At 34.8% G+C, this 18,166-nt stretch overlaps 1 protein-coding gene across 2 annotated transcripts in view; it reads right to left on the reverse strand.

Moving 5' to 3' along the window:
• Nucleotides 1–18,166, reverse strand: part of BBS9 (Bardet-Biedl syndrome 9) — a 314,570-nt gene that overhangs the window by 233,917 nt on the left and 62,487 nt on the right. For both annotated transcript variants that reach the window (XM_049817185.1, XM_049817186.1), the window contains 7 exons: nt 17,354–17,456; nt 16,308–16,412; nt 14,165–14,179; nt 10,409–10,549; nt 8,098–8,193; nt 3,222–3,394; nt 317–469 (listed from right to left, as the gene is read on the reverse strand). In XM_049817185.1, the coding sequence (XP_049673142.1) occupies nt 317–469; nt 3,222–3,394; nt 8,098–8,193; nt 10,409–10,549; nt 14,165–14,179; nt 16,308–16,412; nt 17,354–17,456 (786 nt within the window). The remainder of the gene's footprint in view (nt 1–316; nt 470–3,221; nt 3,395–8,097; nt 8,194–10,408; nt 10,550–14,164; nt 14,180–16,307; nt 16,413–17,353; nt 17,457–18,166) is intronic.

Below are 18,166 nucleotides of genomic sequence, written 5' to 3' on the forward strand. Positions count from 1 at the left end.
ATAAAATATTTACACAAGCTATGAACTATAAAATATTTTCACATGAACTATAAAATATTTACACTATCAACATCAGTTAGGAAAGAATGATGTGCTGTCAAGCTGGTGTGACCCAGGAGTAAAGATTTTGTGGTCGCAGATTGAATAAAACCATTACAAATCATCTGGAAAGTTACAGGGAATATTAGGTTAAACAAATTACTGCTTCCTGGTCTCTTGGATGGTAAATGTAACCAGGAAAGCATAGCTCATTCTTCAAGCTAAGTTTTACCAACAACGTATAGAAATGCTAGGCTCATAATCAAACTGTACTGACCTCTCTGAATGTTCCTTCTAGCAAGGTGTCCAGATGTTGAAGAGGAGCAGGAGTTTTGTCTTTGAATCGTGTCAGCAATCGCCGCTCAATAGCTCGAAACTGTACGGCCCTTTCAGATAATAGCTCCTGAAATTTTTCAGCATTCAAACGTAGCTGCAATTTAGGGGTTTTCAAGAATTCAGGTTAAGGGTCATATACATTATGTATGCACATTCCAAATGAAATGGGAGAATGATAGTAAAATTTTTGTGAGAGTGTGTATTATTCAAATCTGATAATGTCATTTATATCAGTTTCATATTTTACACTCCTTGTGAAGATTATTAACATTTTCAAGAATGATCATTTGCCATGGAAAACAAAACTAATTTTCAACAGCCACAATAATCTGTGAAAAAGCATAAATATCTCATCAAGAAGCCTAATAACAAGAGTGAAATTTCACAACCAGGATCTCAAGGCTGCTTCTTGGTTTGGTGTGCTGTTTATGACACATACACACAGTGTATTGGACTTGATATTCATTGCAGTAGAAGGTAAATGGTTATTGCCTAAAGCATAAGTAGAATAACTAAATTCTGCACTGTTTGAATTATTGTCTTTTTCTGAAGAAATACGTTTTCTTTTTATATATACTGATCAGCTATAGCAAAAAAACTCTCTTGAAGTGTTCACAACACTTTGAACATTGTACATCAAATGCCCAGATAATAAGAACTCTTATTTTATCTTTTAATCACCTTAGCATTTTCCAGTACATGCCTCTAACACAAAAATTACTAAATACAGGTGAGTCCTTTCAAAAAGTTGGGACTCCTGTGCACAACTGACACACTGTAACTAGCAGAAGTTATCAGAAGAAACATTAAGACACACAGCTTTCCCGATGTGAGCATTATGACACACATCCATTTTAAAGTGCCCCACAAGGAGCAGAAAAATTAAGTTTCCTAAATTTAGAAAACAGATTATATTTTAAAATAAGCAAATGTACCATTCCCCCACTACATTATTATGAAGGACAGTTCAGGGAAGCTAAGAGAAAAAGGAACACTATGCAGCTTTTCTAGAAGTAGGAAGAAAGAAGGGACATCTTGGGTAAAATTCTCCCAAGTTTGCCAAAAAAGAATGTGTTGAAACTAACAGGGATGGAACCATTAGGATCCCCTTGATAGATCATTTGATATTTTTAAGACCAGATAATTATTCTAAAATTTCAGAAACTTCAGAAAGTTTCATCCAGCTGAAACATAATAAGATCCTAAATGAGCATTCCAGCAATCACACCTATATTTCAAATTTCAATGTATTTAAGCTTGTGATACAATCTAATGAAGCCTATGTTTAAGGTATTTCTACAATAACAGTCACTAAGAAGAAAAACCCAAACTATTGAATTTCAAATTAGTTGAAAGACTAACAGAATAACTCATGTGCTTGAGAGACAGACATGGATGTAGGCTGACTCCCTAAAACATCCCAGAGAATCCCAGCTACAACTTCCATCTTTCTGTGTGGCAATGGCTCCACCTCACAGAAAATTTGGTAGCACAAAAGAACATCCAGTATTATGTCTCACTCTTACATACATATGTTGCTGGTTTTGTCCGTTACACAAGTTTAACAGAAATTTTCAAATAGCTATTCTCTTTTTTTACTGGAAAGGCAGGGGGGGAAGGAGTGCATATATTTTATTTTATAAATGTCCTGGTTGCAGCTGGGATAGAGTTAATTGTTTTTCTAGTAGCTGGTATAGTGCTATGTTTTTGAGTTAGGTATGAGAAGGATGTTGATAACACACTGCTGTTTTCAGTTAGTGCTAAGTAACGTTTAGACTAAGCCAAGGACTTTGCAGCTTCTCATGCCCAGCCAGCAAGAAGGCTGGAGGGACACAAGAAGCTGGGAGGGGACACAGCCAGGACAGCTGACCCAAACTGGCCAAAGGACTATTCCATACCATGTGACGTCATGTCCAGTATGTAAAATGGGGGGAGTGGGGCTGGGGGGGATTGCTGCTCAGGAACTAACTGGGCATCGGTTGGTGAGGGGTTAACAATTGCATTGTGCATCACTTGTTTTGCATACTCCAATCCTTTTATTATTGTTGTCATTTTATTATTGTTATTGTTATCATTATTAGTTTCTTCCTTTCTGTTCTACTAAACTGTTCTTATCTCAACCCGAGTTGTACCTTTTTTTTCCCCCAATTCTCTCCCCCATCCCACTGCGGGCGCGGGGGGAGTAAGTAAGCAGCTGCATGGTGCTTAGTTACCAGCTGGGGTTAAACCACGACAATAAGCTATTTCTACAAGCTAGCTGAACTATTAGAGATTTTTCATTGTCATCTGCATGACCAAACAGGAAAAAGTAATTAAATTTATTTTATATCTGGTCACGTAAACTCCCTGGAGTCTCCAATGCTACTTCTACAAGGGCAGTCAGTTTTTTAAATCTGGAGGGACTTTTTATATCATTACCAGGATGATTCAGAAAAAACAAAAATTCTCATGGCTTCATTATTACAGAACAGTAAAGTAGTCTAAAACTAAGGACAAATTTTAGAAACAATTTTACAGCTAATATGACATTAGTGAATGAAGAACCCATGGCTTCTGTACAGGCAGTGAGCAGAAGGGCAAATACTAGTACTGTAATTTGTATCATTTGCAGACTGCACTAGCTACTTGCACTCTGCCAGTCACAAGGGCTATTTCAGAGGCAAGGCATACTCTGTATGTTAAAAAATAAATGATGACATTTCTTCCATCACTATCTTAGATGCAGCTTTCTATTTTCTGAAAGACAAATGCCTGTGATAGCTATAGTTATAATCTGATAAATCATAGCACAACATACAATTTTTAAACTAGCAGAACATTAATGATTCACGTATTATGTAACATACCTCAAAATGTCGATCAATTAGTTCAAAATATTCTTGCAGGGGAATTGAACCAGAAAAAGTACATGCAAAATCTTTGCAGTTTTGCTTCTTGAAATGTTCTTCAAGTCGAAGCGTGAGCTCTTTTGTTATCAGCCAAAGGTCTTCTAACTGATCACTCTGGATCCTATATCGTTCTTTGAAAACAAGAACAAATACAAGACTAATAAACACACATTTAAGCCACATACATTCACTGCACAACATCGTTTAGATAATACACAAATTTAACTTGCTAACTATATCCAAAGTCTATAGGAGATTTTCATAAGAGATACATGTTCACTAGTGCTAAAGAAATAATTGTATTTTATTTACATCAGTCCTAAATACTCTCTGGTTTATCCTAACTTTAACAAGGCAATTTAACAAAATAAAAGTTTTTACTGCTTCAGGACTACTTACTTCAGAGTATGGGCCTGTTCATGAAGAACAAAAAGCTATGAAGAACTGCCATAATAAGGAAACAAGAGAATTACTGGATTATATTAAGTCATAACAACGGGCTGTCTGCAATTCTCTGCCATAACACAATCTTAGTGAGCTTTTCTGAGAGCTGGAGGCAGAATCAGGTTCAATTCACTTTGAACCACGACAAAAGCACAGCATCCTAAGCATTTGATAACAGTGGTAACAAAACCACTCCAATCCACCTAAAATCTTGAACATCTTTTGGAAACAGTTATTGAGTTTTTAGATAATACAGTCAATATAAATTTTATTACATCTCCACTTCCTAGGGTATCTTCTAGTAGGAAAAGTATTACTCTAACTAGTCATTGACAACAATACTCGGTTTTGATAGTGCTATACTTCACTCTAAATACAACTAATATTAGTAGAAGGTGATTTTTATCCATCTACACACTATGGCTTTGTAAAAATGGCTTAGTGTAGAAACAAAAGTGTTAATATAGTCTGAAGTGAAAAAACAAATCCTGTTAGCCAGCATCTGTCCCAGCAAATTAATTTAACTTAGCACATTTTAGTGAACTTCAAATTATCAAGCTAGTGGGATGAGATTTTATTTCTGTTGGTTTTAGTCCACATTTATATAATCTTCTCCTTCAATTTCCAGAAAATCAGAATTAACTGAATGTAGAGAGGAAAACATTGTGGAAAATCATAGCAGCATTTTAATATTATTTTTTTCCAGATAAACACTTTCAAACAACAGTTCTTTATTTCTTTTCAGTACTCATCTACCAATACCTTATCCAAAAGAATAGGTAGAAATAGACCTATGAAGAAAAAGAGTTGCTGGGGTTTGATACAAAATAGGTTTTTTTTGCCCTTGTTAACAAGGTTCACAGTAAATCAAATCAACCAAAATTCTTTAGAACTTGAATGTACTTATTTAAAATTTTCTCAACATTAGTAATTCAAGATTGTTTGACATTACCACTGGCATCATTCCCAGGATATGTATTCCACTGAATAGAGAATGACAAATTCTGTTTACAGTGTAACAGGAAAGAAGCAAGTTTTATTTAAAAACATGCCTGTTAAAGAAAAGAACACCATCTGCTAAAGATAACATTCAACTTAATATCCATTTTTTAAACACTCACAATGTAATGGCTGGACTTAGTTGGATGTACCATCATACTTTGCCTTAAGTGATTTTTCCTTGACGGAAATTAGCTCAGATGTTTTCAGGCGAAATCAACAGTCATTCCATTTATAATTGGCATATCTAATACATTAATGGTTTAAAATGGATAAAACTAATTTCCTCCAAAATGCATTTTCAGTTTCCATACATTGTTTTTTGGTCAATACAAACACAATCTAATTTTACCATGCCCTGAGTAGAGAGCATTGCAGTAATTTGCTTTACATGATCTTCCAGTTCTCAAAAAAGACAAATTAGATTTAGAAACTGTAGGAAACTGAGAATCTTTAGTTGTACTATAAACACATGCTTTAAACAGAAATACAATGAAAAAAACTAAAGAAATAACTGTGCGTCTGCTCAACCCGTGCTTTTATAATAGTTAACCAACTTTTGTTACCTTTTTCTTAAAATAAGCTCTGTTACAAAAAATTACAATAGGTTTTCAGAAAATTCTCATACAGAAAAGCAGGTGACTGAAGAGCACCAATAGGTTACATAGGTTACAAAGGCTTTTAACACTGTCCAGCTAGCACAACCTGCATTAAGAAGAGTTGCCCTGCCAGTAGGTTATCTGAAGGAAGTCTAGAAGATTCAGTTCACTCCTCAACTAGGAAGCCCTCATCAGCAGAAAACAAAAAACCCACAATTAGCAGTCAAGCCTTCTTTACATTTTGATTAAAAGACAGTTTAAAAAAATTTCAGAAAAAAAACCAAAACTTAAATCTACATGGAGCAAGCTTCTTTTTAATATGTATTAACTGTCAAAATGAACTTCAGGCTGGGCTTCTTCGCAGCATCTGAAGAAGCCTGAGGTAACAGGCTGAAGTAACATCTTCAATTACTACACTGTTCAAAATGGATTAGGTAATACCATTAAAAACAAATGTGAAAACAGATGTTATTCATGTTTGCAGCTTCAGCAGTGAAACCCAACTGAACCTGGAGACTTTCATTCCTACATGTAGTTCCTCCCATTTAGAACTTAAGGTCCATTTGATAAGGGATATGGAAAAAGATGTCTTCTTCCATTGTCCAAGATTAACTTCTTTCATGGAAAACCAGAAATAAGGATTGATCAGTCCCAGTGAACTCTTGTACTTTTCTGAAACACCATTATTTTCAGTCACTATTTATCTACACATACAATTTTCTTTTTGAAGAACACTTCCACAATGATAATGTTGCATACACACTTTTACAAAGTATAAAATCAGTGTTAAATTACATAGCAGATTAAGGACCTCCCAAATAATACATAATTTCATCTGCATTCATTAGTTCCATAGAAGATCTGTCCACTCAAGCACAATCATTCTGGTATCATGACACTCCACCAAACAGTGCTTTTGTATTATGGATAGTCTCTGCTCATAAAAACATTCGGAATTATGCTTGAGTGTCAGACCTTTTACAATTTATTTATTTTTTAATAAGTTTTACTTAGGTAACATTTCAAATAAGAAACCCCCCCTAAGAAATTCTGAAACCAACCCAATGCAATGCATGAATTGGATGCTGGAAACAGGCTGCTAACATAGAAGGTGGCATCAAACAACTAATTTGTTTTCTAATTCCCAAACACAACAAATGAGTAGTCACACTAAGAGAAACAGGTATTTTGAATCTCCTTTGTAAACTGAACTTCACAAGTAAAGCGTGGGAAAGTTTATAGTAAGACTGCAAGCATCATTCCTAGCTAGTGAATAAAAAAACCTGAGAAGAAAAGCTTGAGGGGTTGGGGTGGGGGAATTAAAAGGTAAAGCCTCACTAGAAGCTAAAATACATTCATTACATAGACACAAATTTGTCCCTTACACAGCATCAGATTTAGCAACTATGCAAAACAAAGTCCAAAACAAAGATTTAAATTGTAATCCAAAAAACAACCCCACAGTTATTTATAAATCCTTTAAATCTTTAGTTTTTAGAAACTATCATTGCATGCCTAGTTAGTTAAAACTGTTTAAGATCTACTATTTAAACAAATATTAAAAACCAACTAACAATAAAACAGCATGCAAATAATGCATACAAAACCCAATACAAACGGGTTTCAACCTTAGAAATGTAAAGTGATTGTCGGTACAATGAAAGTTACTCTCCAGATGGTTTCTGTTTTTAACACATTTGATTACATTTGAAAAGGTATTAAATATTATCCCATAGCTCACAGCTGATGCCACAAATACTTATACAACCCATCGTGAATACTGATTTTTGAAAACAGTGAGGCAGATTGTTTTTGTGTCAAAAGAATTTCGCATCAATAAACTAGATTCTGATTTCCCACTCAAAACAGTTTTCATAAAGCATTCACACAGCGTTCCATTTGAATTCTCTGGAATGCACAATAGGTATTCTAGCTTTTCAATTTGTTAGTCTGCTGTATTAAATGAAGACTTTGTGCTCTGCTGGCATGCAAAATGCTAAACACAATTGAACTGATTTGGTTCCAATGCACATGCCAAGAAAGAGTTTAGCAAGTTGAGTAGTTGTACAGGGCAAGACCATAAACTCTCCAAAATGAAAAGAACCAATCTTTTTTTAAAGAGCACAAACTCACAGGGGGCTGGAACATAACTACTTAATTTACAAACTGCCCTATATGAGAGACACTGGACTAGGTAACATATCTACATGCAAGTTAATACATTCTGTAGTCATAATAGGAAGGATATTGAATCCATAATCCTACACTTATAAAGATAAACAGGCATCTAAAGACAGGCATTTACTTAGATGTAGAGAAACAAGTAAAGTAAGGTCTGATGCCTAAAGTCAAGGATTACTGAAAGTCAGTGGAGAGTTAGAAACCTGCTTTTTAATCCCTTTCAAAAATTCCAGTAGATGACTACTTCCAAACAGAGGTGTTTATATACCTTTGAGGAAAAGAGGGTTTTTTCCATTATTATAATAACAGTATTACTTCATGAATAAAGCCATTGCTAAAAACTTGAAGAAAATCCAATTTCTTCAGAGAATTGACACTATAGTGTACTATATTTTGAGTATTATTTTTTGTTTTGTTATAAAATTTTGTGCCTTCCCTAGTAACATAATTAGATACTTTAGAGGGGATAAGAAACAGTCGGTTAACACTTTGAAACTTCTGCATTAATTCTCATACAGTGATTATCCTTCTTTGTATGATTTGCATTCTCATATTGTACGTATATTAACTGATGATCAGGCCTCTTCTGCATTAATACTAATAGCACTTACGTGATGTTTTTGAAGCAAGAAGAGTGGTTTTTGAACCAGTTAAAAACTGAAATCCCAGAACATTTGCCTGGTCATGCTCAGATGGATCAACAAAGTCTGAAAGAGAAAGTTAAATACAGTTTTCTATAATTTGACACTGGTATTCAACAAACTCTAAACCATAGCCAGGGCCATATCAACATTTGCACAAGCAATGTAGGAAAGACAATCCAAAGGAGACTGCTCCCCTTCTTAGGGCTCAGAAGAAAAGAACATCAGCAGTAGTTTGGCATACCCTCCCTTCATTCACAGGCAGAAGCTGAGCCACACATTTCTTGTTCTCCAGCCTGGAAACAAAACGTAGATTTCTCAGAGGTTCAGTCTGTACCATCTAAAAAGATTTGTGATTAGCGTACAGCCAAAAGACTATCACCTTTTACTGGAGGCAAGGTCACATTTAATTCAGATATTTATGCAAAAATTATGTGGAAATTACAATGAAAATGTTTAAGTGCACTCATTTTTCAGCTTTCGGCACAGAGCACAACAAACATCTAGCTTGCTAAAACTAGGTACTCTGCAAAGTCCATGCATGCCCACCTTTCTTTGCATTCCATGTAGTGGATCATACCAGGTTAAAAGGCTCAATTTTAGAGTACCATATTTTAAAAACTACTCCATGTCACTCCTCCTCCCACCTTCCCCTAAAAATAAGGCAAAACAGGAGTAGGAGAGATACAATTTTTATTGAGTACACCAAGAATCCAAAGTTCCTTCACAGATCACATCATAAACAGCATGCTGCTTTCCCTGCACACCTCCCCCCCACCCATCACTGAAAATGGGATGAACAGAAGTCAGAAGGTTTTAATACCTTCTTCTGGAATACATTAGGCCTATGCTTTGTGTTGTATTTTCAACAATGCATCCCTAAGTTAAAAATAAAATATCCTGCTGTATTCTGAAAGCATTATTGCTTAGCCATAATGGAAGCCTACCTATGATTAAAACCCCAAAATCTAGACAGTTGAGAAAAAGCTTCTCTGTTTCAAGTATTACACAGCACAACCTTTTTAGAGAAAAGGTATATTTACTCTCAAAGTGAAGAAAATCATGCTACCAAAAACCCCAATCATGTCTGCTCCACTGCTCTCAGACAAATGTACTATATAAGCTTTTAAAAAGAGATGCAGCTCCTCCTTAAAAATACCATATTAAAGTTGTTGGCCCATACGGCTCTCTGAAAACTGTTCCAGAACCCTGAAGTTCAGAAACCTAGTCACTGCCAGACTGAACTTTTTCACAATCACTTTATAAGCCCTGTTTATTCATTTATTCTTGTGCTAATATGATCATCTAGATCCATGACACAGCCACAAAATATTTACTGAAGGCAACTGTATTCCCCTTTTTTGCCTGTGTTTTATTAAGCTAAATGAGTCACTTCAATTCTCTTCTTCAAATCCCTAGATAATGTTCATAGCCTTTTTCTACACTTTTGAGTTTGAATTAATTTTTATTTAATATCAACAACCAGCACTCAGTGTGCCAGTTCATAGTAACATGATATTAGTTTCTTGCATGGAAACATTTTGCCTAATGCATCCTCAGTTCTTAAGTGTTTGCTTATGATTGTACCATATTGTACCACAGAGAATTCCTGTGGTAACTTCCTCCTCCTCTCTATCTTCCAAATTATGAGCACATAATTACAGCTGAAATTGTTACAGCTGAAAAATAACATTACACTTTACCCAATTTCATTCTTCTTTTTCCAGGCCTAAATGGCACCTAATTCCTCCTTCATACCATTTTAATATTGTCCTGAATATAAAACGTAGCTCAGGTTTGCGCATCAGAAAATACCACGAAGTACATTTCTTCTAATGAAGGCTAATGAAATTATTAAGTAAGATCAGGCTCCAGATCAATGCATCAAGAACTCCACAAGACTTCCTCCAAAGCAACTGTACCCCTTACATACAGTATTTACCACTTTTGCTTTGCCCTGCTTATCTTTTTTCAAATGAATGCCCATGTTTTCCCCATTACAACACCACTGATAGAATTTCATGTAAAATGATTTTCTGGATAGATAAAAATTAGATGTCTATCATGACCACTGCGTAAAGAAATCTGCAGTTTTACCAGAGACAGATACACTAGCCCAGACGGATTATTATTGAAATATTATGACATTGTTTCTTTCAAAATATACTTTTTGAAAATTCTAACATTAGCTTTGTTAATTACCTTATTACTTTGCACAGACAAACAATTCCTGTTGGATTTCCTAACACATTTCCTTCTATAGACATATTTAAAAGCCTACCTGGAAATATGGTAAGAAAACTGATGGGAGGCTTATTGGTATCAATAGTTAGCTTGTGGTTTGCTGCTTTTGAAGATTGAGCTGGAAAGCAAATTAACCGCAAAGGCAGCCTGAAGTTACACTGTGCAACTTTCGGTATACCTAAAATGAAAGAACACAGATTCATCTTTCATATCTGTATTCTGAATACAAGATACTTCATACTGGTGTCCTCAAAGAGGTAAAACAAGGTATTTTTAATGTGATTAAGGAATATGTTAAAACAAAAACTATGTAAAATTGTCAATTTTTGTTAAGTTTTGCACCTAAAATACCTTTAAATTTGAATACTTCTAATTACCTTTTCAGGTGAACAGTTTCAACTGAATGGGAAAGCAAGAGCTATTAGCCAAATCCATTGCATACCTGTATTTGTACCAATTAACATGCAGTGAAGATTAACATTTTCTTTAATGCTCTAGACAAACTATTCTACTCTAACAGAGACAACAGCTGTGTGATTACTCGTGATGCTTCGAACACAAAATTAAAGCATGTATGCTTTTATCAGGAATATCACAAACTAAATAATTTTTAAGAAGACATTTACTCTTTTTTTTATACTTTTAAATATCATCTATACAACCTTCATATCATCTGTCAGAGGTTTGTGGCTTAGAAAAAAACGTATCTAATGGAGATTATTACCCAAAGGTATATTAAATTCTATCTTTCAACTCATTGCATCATAACAAAACAGAATTGTAGAACAAACTGGCTACTGCCTTTGGTATTGGGATCTAATATCATATGCAATTTTATCAGAATAGTGCAAAAGAAAAGAGGGAGTTTTAACACTAACATTTAGAAAACATATTCTTTAGAATGTGTAGAAAATTTGCTCAAATATAAACATTGTTGAAAATCATTGGCATGTCAGGAATTGCCCAGTATATTCTATGTGAAGGGTAAAAGTGCCAGTTGCCATAAAATATGGAGTTCTTGCTCTTTTAGGCGGCCACATTATGGTTTTTTTTTGAGGAGGATTAACCTTGTTTTGTTTGGGTACAGACATCACTATAGGCACCAATATTCATCTTATTGAGAATAGTATTAATGCCATAGCAACAATCACTCATTCTCTCCCAAATAACCCATGAAACTCAAACATTAACCCCCACTCACCTCAGCAGAATTTAACAAAGCACATTTTTCGAGAGAATAAAGTAATTTACTGTCACAGATTATATGGAGACGGAAAAATCATGAAACTGAAAGCTACACAGAGGTTATCAGTCATGTAAGATTAGCAGGTTAGTATAAAAATAGAGCTCAACCATTTAATAGTCATTCAAGCAACCATTTTTGCTAACAATTTTGCTTGCTGCTTCGCTGATCTCTTGCAATGAAAAATTATTTCTAAGACTCATCTCAAGTGAAAAATGTTATTAGAAGGCTCAGATTCATCCCTCTGGTTGTCAATTCATTACATCTTTTGGCTGGCTTATAATGCCTCCAAGTAACTACTCTGCAGCAGCTTGTAAAAAAGCAAAATCAGTGTAAAACAAGCAGAAAGATTAAGACAGGTCCTCAAAACTAGGACATCCCTGGGTTCCACGGAAAATTCCTGAAAAAATACTTGACAATATACCCATGACCTTTCAGAATGATTCAATCAACTGTATCTTGAAATGTTTCAAAACTGCATTTTGAAATATTTTTATATTTAAAACAAGATGTTTTTCTTCTTCTTTCAAACCAGCTTCTCCTAGATAGTCTGCTCTCAGTCTGCCTCATCATAAACATAATTGTTCAATATTTGAGACAAAGGTCAAATCAAAACTAAATCAAATCGTATCTGGTTTTGGGAGAGGCCTCGGGAGCTTTCTACTTGATGAGTCCAAAACAACTATATAAAGAAAATAAAACAAAAAACCTTCAACAAAATTTATCAGTACAGTGAAAAACTCTTGCTGGGAAATGCTTTCAGAGTATTTCAGAATTTTAAATGGTAGTAAAGAAACACAAAGCAATAGCAAAGTGTGGGAGCCAGAACTTCCCCAATCCTTTGGTGGTATGTCTAGTAATACATCTCACTTCATCTACAGTTACAATACATTGCACAACATACAATTTTAGCACTGTAATAAAGAAAAAATGTGAAAAAAAATTCAGATTCTATTCTAATCTGAAACACAACAGAAATTTTGTAACATTATCTCATAAGTTACTACTATTAAAAGGCATACTATGCACTTACGCGATAAAAGTAATAAAACAGTTACATGCACAGTAGTTACAATTTCACTTCCAAAGTACTCGTGCATTCATCTTAATTATATTTGAAACATAACATTGATGTACATGACATAAAACATTAAAGCTCAGATCTCTAATTTAGGATGTTAAATATTCAGAGAATGTATGCTTTTTCTGGTATTGATTTAACCAGTCCAGTGCATCTCACAGTAACCCAAATAAATTTTGTCCCAGATAATTCTGCAAAGTTTACTGTGCTCCACAACACTCTCTTCAGCATCAGGTTTTCATCTAGAGTAAAAATTTCTTAAAACAAAATCCAAGTCTTCATTTTTAGAACATTACCCTTTCGAATTATATACATTTTTTAAAAATAGTTTATTTATATATTTACTGTATTTTTAATAATTTTTAAAATTACTTCATATAGCAGAAAACTGCCACATGGTGATACCTATTCTTGCCAAAAATAGTATTTTATTGAGATGGTTCAAGCATCTGTTTCCTGTATGGCACCTCAAGGTCCCCCAAAATATCCAGAAACCAGAAAAGGAAAGGAACTGTTAATGCAGTTATCTACTTTTTTACTTCATTTAGTATGCTCATAAGAGCATAAGTATTGAAAAACAAGACTCAAATATACATACATCTATATGTAAAGCTTCTGTTTAGGAAAACTGAAAACACCCTTCCGGTTGATCTCTAAATCTATGACAAGCAACTTTTTCCCCTCCCCGAAACATGAAGGTATTTGTACTTATATATCTTTAAAGTTAGTAAAATATCCCCTACAAGGACTGTACCTTTTCAACACATGTACACAATTACATTGCAAAACTATCCTTCTCTCTTTTTACTCTAGCTATACATAAGCTAACTTTCCAGTTCTGTTTTGTCTTTTAATTGTACCTTTTGCAAGTATCACATCTATCACAATCACAGCTATGTTTTGTACTGCTGGTATTCTCAGTTAGAAAGCAGCCTTTTAGCCTTGAATAAGATGTTTCCAATTGAAATTGGAATGAAGAGATGTTAAGTGACATCATTCTCGGAGCTAGTCAGTCCAAACAGCATAGCATTAGCTACGAATCCTTAATAGCTGTTTCAGTTGCATCAAAAAAGCTATAATTTAGCTGCCTAAGTTCTTGCTGAAACTTGAAAAAAATAGCTAAAAATATGGTAAAGAAAAAACATACAATTGTGTTTTCCATTTCCAATCTCAATGCACAAGGCACTAATACTTTGCAAAATTCCTATGTTACATATGAGAAAGTGCAACATACTTCAAAAAATGTACTTGCTACTTTCTATTTTCCCCATGGGTAATTGTCTTCTTATCTCTAAGCCTCATTTACGTTCAACTGTCTCAAATATTCACAGCTTCATAGGGTCAAACCAAGGATAATAAGAACTTACAGAAATAATAAGTAAAATAACTCTGTTCCAAATCTGCTTTATTCAGCATACGCTGTCATTCATGAAACCATTCGAACTTTGCATTTTTTTCCATTCACTCACCTTCAGGATTGAGCTCTACCGTATGACCAGCAATGGAACAAAAAGAGAAAAAAAAAAGGATACATAAGATGTTACTCAAATAAGAAAAAAGGGAAATGTAGTAACTGGTTTTAAAGAACTTAAGCCACGTTTGTTAAGTAGACAATACATAAAGACATAATACTAGCCAAAAAGCAGACATGAGACCACATTCATCAATAGTGCAATCCCATCCAACTAAGTGACTCATTAACCTTCAGCTGTATGAATCCCACAGAGATACACTGAAGACTGATTTGGCCACAAATATGGATATCTTAAAAAAAACAAAGGGGAAAAAGTCTCTATTCAGATAAAATGAAGTCACAAAGGCACTTAACTTTTGTTTACTAGTACATTACACTTAAGGATTTGATTGCTTTGTAGAAGTAACACCAGTATGTATATGTAATGTAATGGAATAGATTTATCCCAGCTTAATAATTAATGAATATCCAAAAATTTAGCAAGATCTTAATTATGCTGTTTTATTTAGAAGTCTTCCAAATTCTACCATTAAAAGTAAGTTTTTAAAATTTCTTCCACAGTCTCCTAATTCTGTTAGATGTCATGTCTTCTGGGGATTTTTTTTTAATTGCATATAAACAAACATACTTAAGATACAAGATTTCTTTACTTCCCTAACCAAAAGGCTTGCAAAATCCAGCCTAATACCTAAAATATAAGCGTAAGTTTAACTAGTATCACCTGAAAGAAATAATACTTTCATTTGCTGGTGAGAAATACCCTTTAAGTTTGATACTCTGGTCTTGCAAAGCAAAATCACAGAAGCAAGACCAGGAAAACAAAAAGCAAGCTTTTAAAATCAGAGGATCCAAGATACTCAAAAGTATATATACTACCTATACATTCGTACCACAAAACCTGTCTAAAGCCACATCATTAAGTTGGATACTTATGAAGGTACAGCATCTCATTCACAAGGAATAAGCAGAGTCACAAGACAGAGGGACTGAAGTTGTACAAGCTGTTTGTGCAGGCTCTCAAGAAAAAAGGGAAGAGCATCCTTTCCTCTCCCACCCTCTACACATATCTGCAAGCCATGTCTACAGAGGGTAAGATCAAGTTCTTTAAAAACATGACTTTCAGTTTTGTCTAGAAGTAAACATTTCAGTCATCACATAGCCTAGACTATCATCATAAACACAATGTTTCAAGTGAGAAGTGATGTAAAGTAAATGCTTAAATAAAAATGTCTACACAGGATAAGGTACTTGAGACCACCACCCTTCACAGAAGCCCTGACTCCACATGTATTTCTTTGATGCCAGTCAACTTACTCCATGTCACCCTTCCACTTGCGCTGGCACAGCTCTGTGTTTGCACAGTGAACCAAATTAGCAAATCTGGCTGAGAAATAACTGTTGATTGCATAAGCACAACAGGGGAGGAGGAGGAGCAGGAGCAAAGCCAAGCAGTGAGAAGTGAAGAACAGACAGCTTAAACCAGTTTATGCTGCTTTTAACTTAATGTGGAATCCCTGCCTAAATACAGTTTCTCTGGCACCTGACAGATTCACAAGGCTGTGTGTAGAAAACTAAGCTAATCAGTCTTCAGTTATGGATAGCAGTGTAAATTCACATATTCTATCACTAGGGTCATTAAGGCATTATAAAAACAGAACTACTTAGTTTCTGTTCCTTTGGGTTAGTTTATCTGTTTAGAACGAATATATTGAACTGTTAAAAGGGTAGTGAGGAACAATCACTCCCAATGCTTATTCAAATCTCGTCAGTGGGGAGGCAGTTATTGTCACATTTGCTGGCAGCCCAGAAGGCTGAAGAGTCATAAAGATGTAATTAACTTCTCACTCCCAAAGGTGGTCCCTTAAAGAGAAGAACAGGAGCAAATCGATAGGACAGGGTAGGAAAGCTTGTACAGCTGCTTCCTAAGCCATAAGCATATGATTTTATCTCTATAAGACCAATTACATAATTTAATGATGCTACATAAAACATTAACTAAAACTGAAGACTAGACTCTGATACACACTATTTCTTTAATTACTACTGTTTCAATATATTTCAAAAGAACATTTATAAGAAATATGTAAAGAAAAAAAACTCAAAAAAGGCAAATCAATTTGAAACCTCCAGTGGCTTACCTGTTGGTGTACTATATGAAACCACACAACTTCCTTCTAGTTCTGATGGAGTACAACTCCCCTTCAAAAAGACAGACAGGACCACGGTTTCAGATGAATCTGGTTCTAAAAACAATACAATATTAAATCAAGTAATAGGAGCATCCAAATGAAAGCAACATTTTCTAGCACTTTGGGAAATATCCTACTAAATTATGATAGTTGTTTTCATCAGTTCACCTTTATCAAATCACTGGACATGTGGGGTTTTTTAAATCCGTAATTTGTAAAAGGCAAACTAGTCTCTCCAACTTATAACTATCTTGAAGTATAACCAGTAAAACAATTCAGCACACTGAACACAGATACTATCAAAACAAATGCAGTTTTATACTGTGATTTTACAAAGCCATCAGCCCTTTGCTCCTGTCACATGTTGATGAAACATAAGAATGCTCCTTTCAGATGACAGCAGCAGTCAGTAAAGCCCTGTTTCATTACTGCATATTTCAGAGCAGAATTGATCTGCAGTCCCAACCAAGGCAGCATGACATACTTCTCTGGTCTGTAGTTCTACTTAGTCTTCAAGGCAATTCCACCTGCAGCCTTATTAACAGAGCTGGAAAAACACTAGAATCACCAATTGATGCCAAGTTGGGAACATATGCTAGACTGTCCACAGGTGAACAAGCTTTCTGTTCCTGCTTTTAGCTCAGCAGTGCCATTTCTACATAGACAGAACTTCCAGCAAAACAAAGTACCCCAGCAAAAGCACCACAGAATAACTGATTATTTTTTTTCTCTCCATCATGAAGCTGTCACCCTGCCTTTCCTCACCTGCCATGCATCATACCATAATCAAGGAAGCAACTCCATTCCTTTCTACTGTGTCTTTCTCCACCAAGCAGTATCTAGAAGCTGCAGAGTGCAGGCAAGGCAAATTTGTAATTGCTTTAACTGCAGTACATCTGCAGCAATGCACTTGATGGAGGCTGGACTATACCTTTCAAACATCCTCAGAAAAAGTAATATGATACAATAGCTGTAATGGTACTATAATAATTTACCTAAGTCATCAAAGACGAACTGGTCACAGGTCACTGCTAATGGAGCTTGTACACATACTGCCAGGTTTGGTTTCTGCGCAGTCACTCTGCTCTGTATTGTTATCTAAATCAAGTGACATACGGAAGTATTTAAAGGAAGCAACAAATCAATCTCTGTATAGCAGAAAACAAACATAACCAGCAAAAAGATATGAAAAACCTGCAAAGAGCAATTCAGCAACAACATTTAAGAACTTCAAATTTCAACTTCAAAACCAGTAGTTTCCTTTTACAAGTGTTATTTACTTACAGTCAATAATGGAACACAATAACCTGAAATGCTACAAAAACCTGAAGGGATTCCTCATGTTCTTTGTAATTTTAACTCATGACAAACTAATGCTAAAGTGTTAATTAAAATGTTAATATTTTGCAAGTATCATGTGCCTTTGTTCAAATGTAATAAATAAAATGTTGCCTCTTTTAGGTGACTAAAGTAAAAAACCACAAAGAATAAAAACAAAGCTAACCAAAGAAATTATTTCCTTTAACTAGAAAGAGCAATACATAATCTTCTGAGTAACTTCAGAGACAAGTTCTATTTATTTTTTTACTGCAAACAAATTCTAAAGTTCAATATGCATAATACCCAGCACAACTACAACTCTAGATATGGGAGCTGACCTAACCATAAACCATGGAGTTGCCCTGGTTCCTTCTACTGTAGGCAGTTATTTCTCTGCTAAACAAATGGATATCAAAAGAATGTCCTTAACTGAGATCTAAAATGAAATCATAGCGGTGACTGAGATCTGAACATGGTTTGCATATATG

This window comes from Accipiter gentilis, chromosome 14, assembly GCF_929443795.1.
Source record: "Accipiter gentilis chromosome 14, bAccGen1.1, whole genome shotgun sequence".
Lineage (NCBI taxonomy): Eukaryota > Metazoa > Chordata > Aves > Accipitriformes > Accipitridae > Astur > Astur gentilis.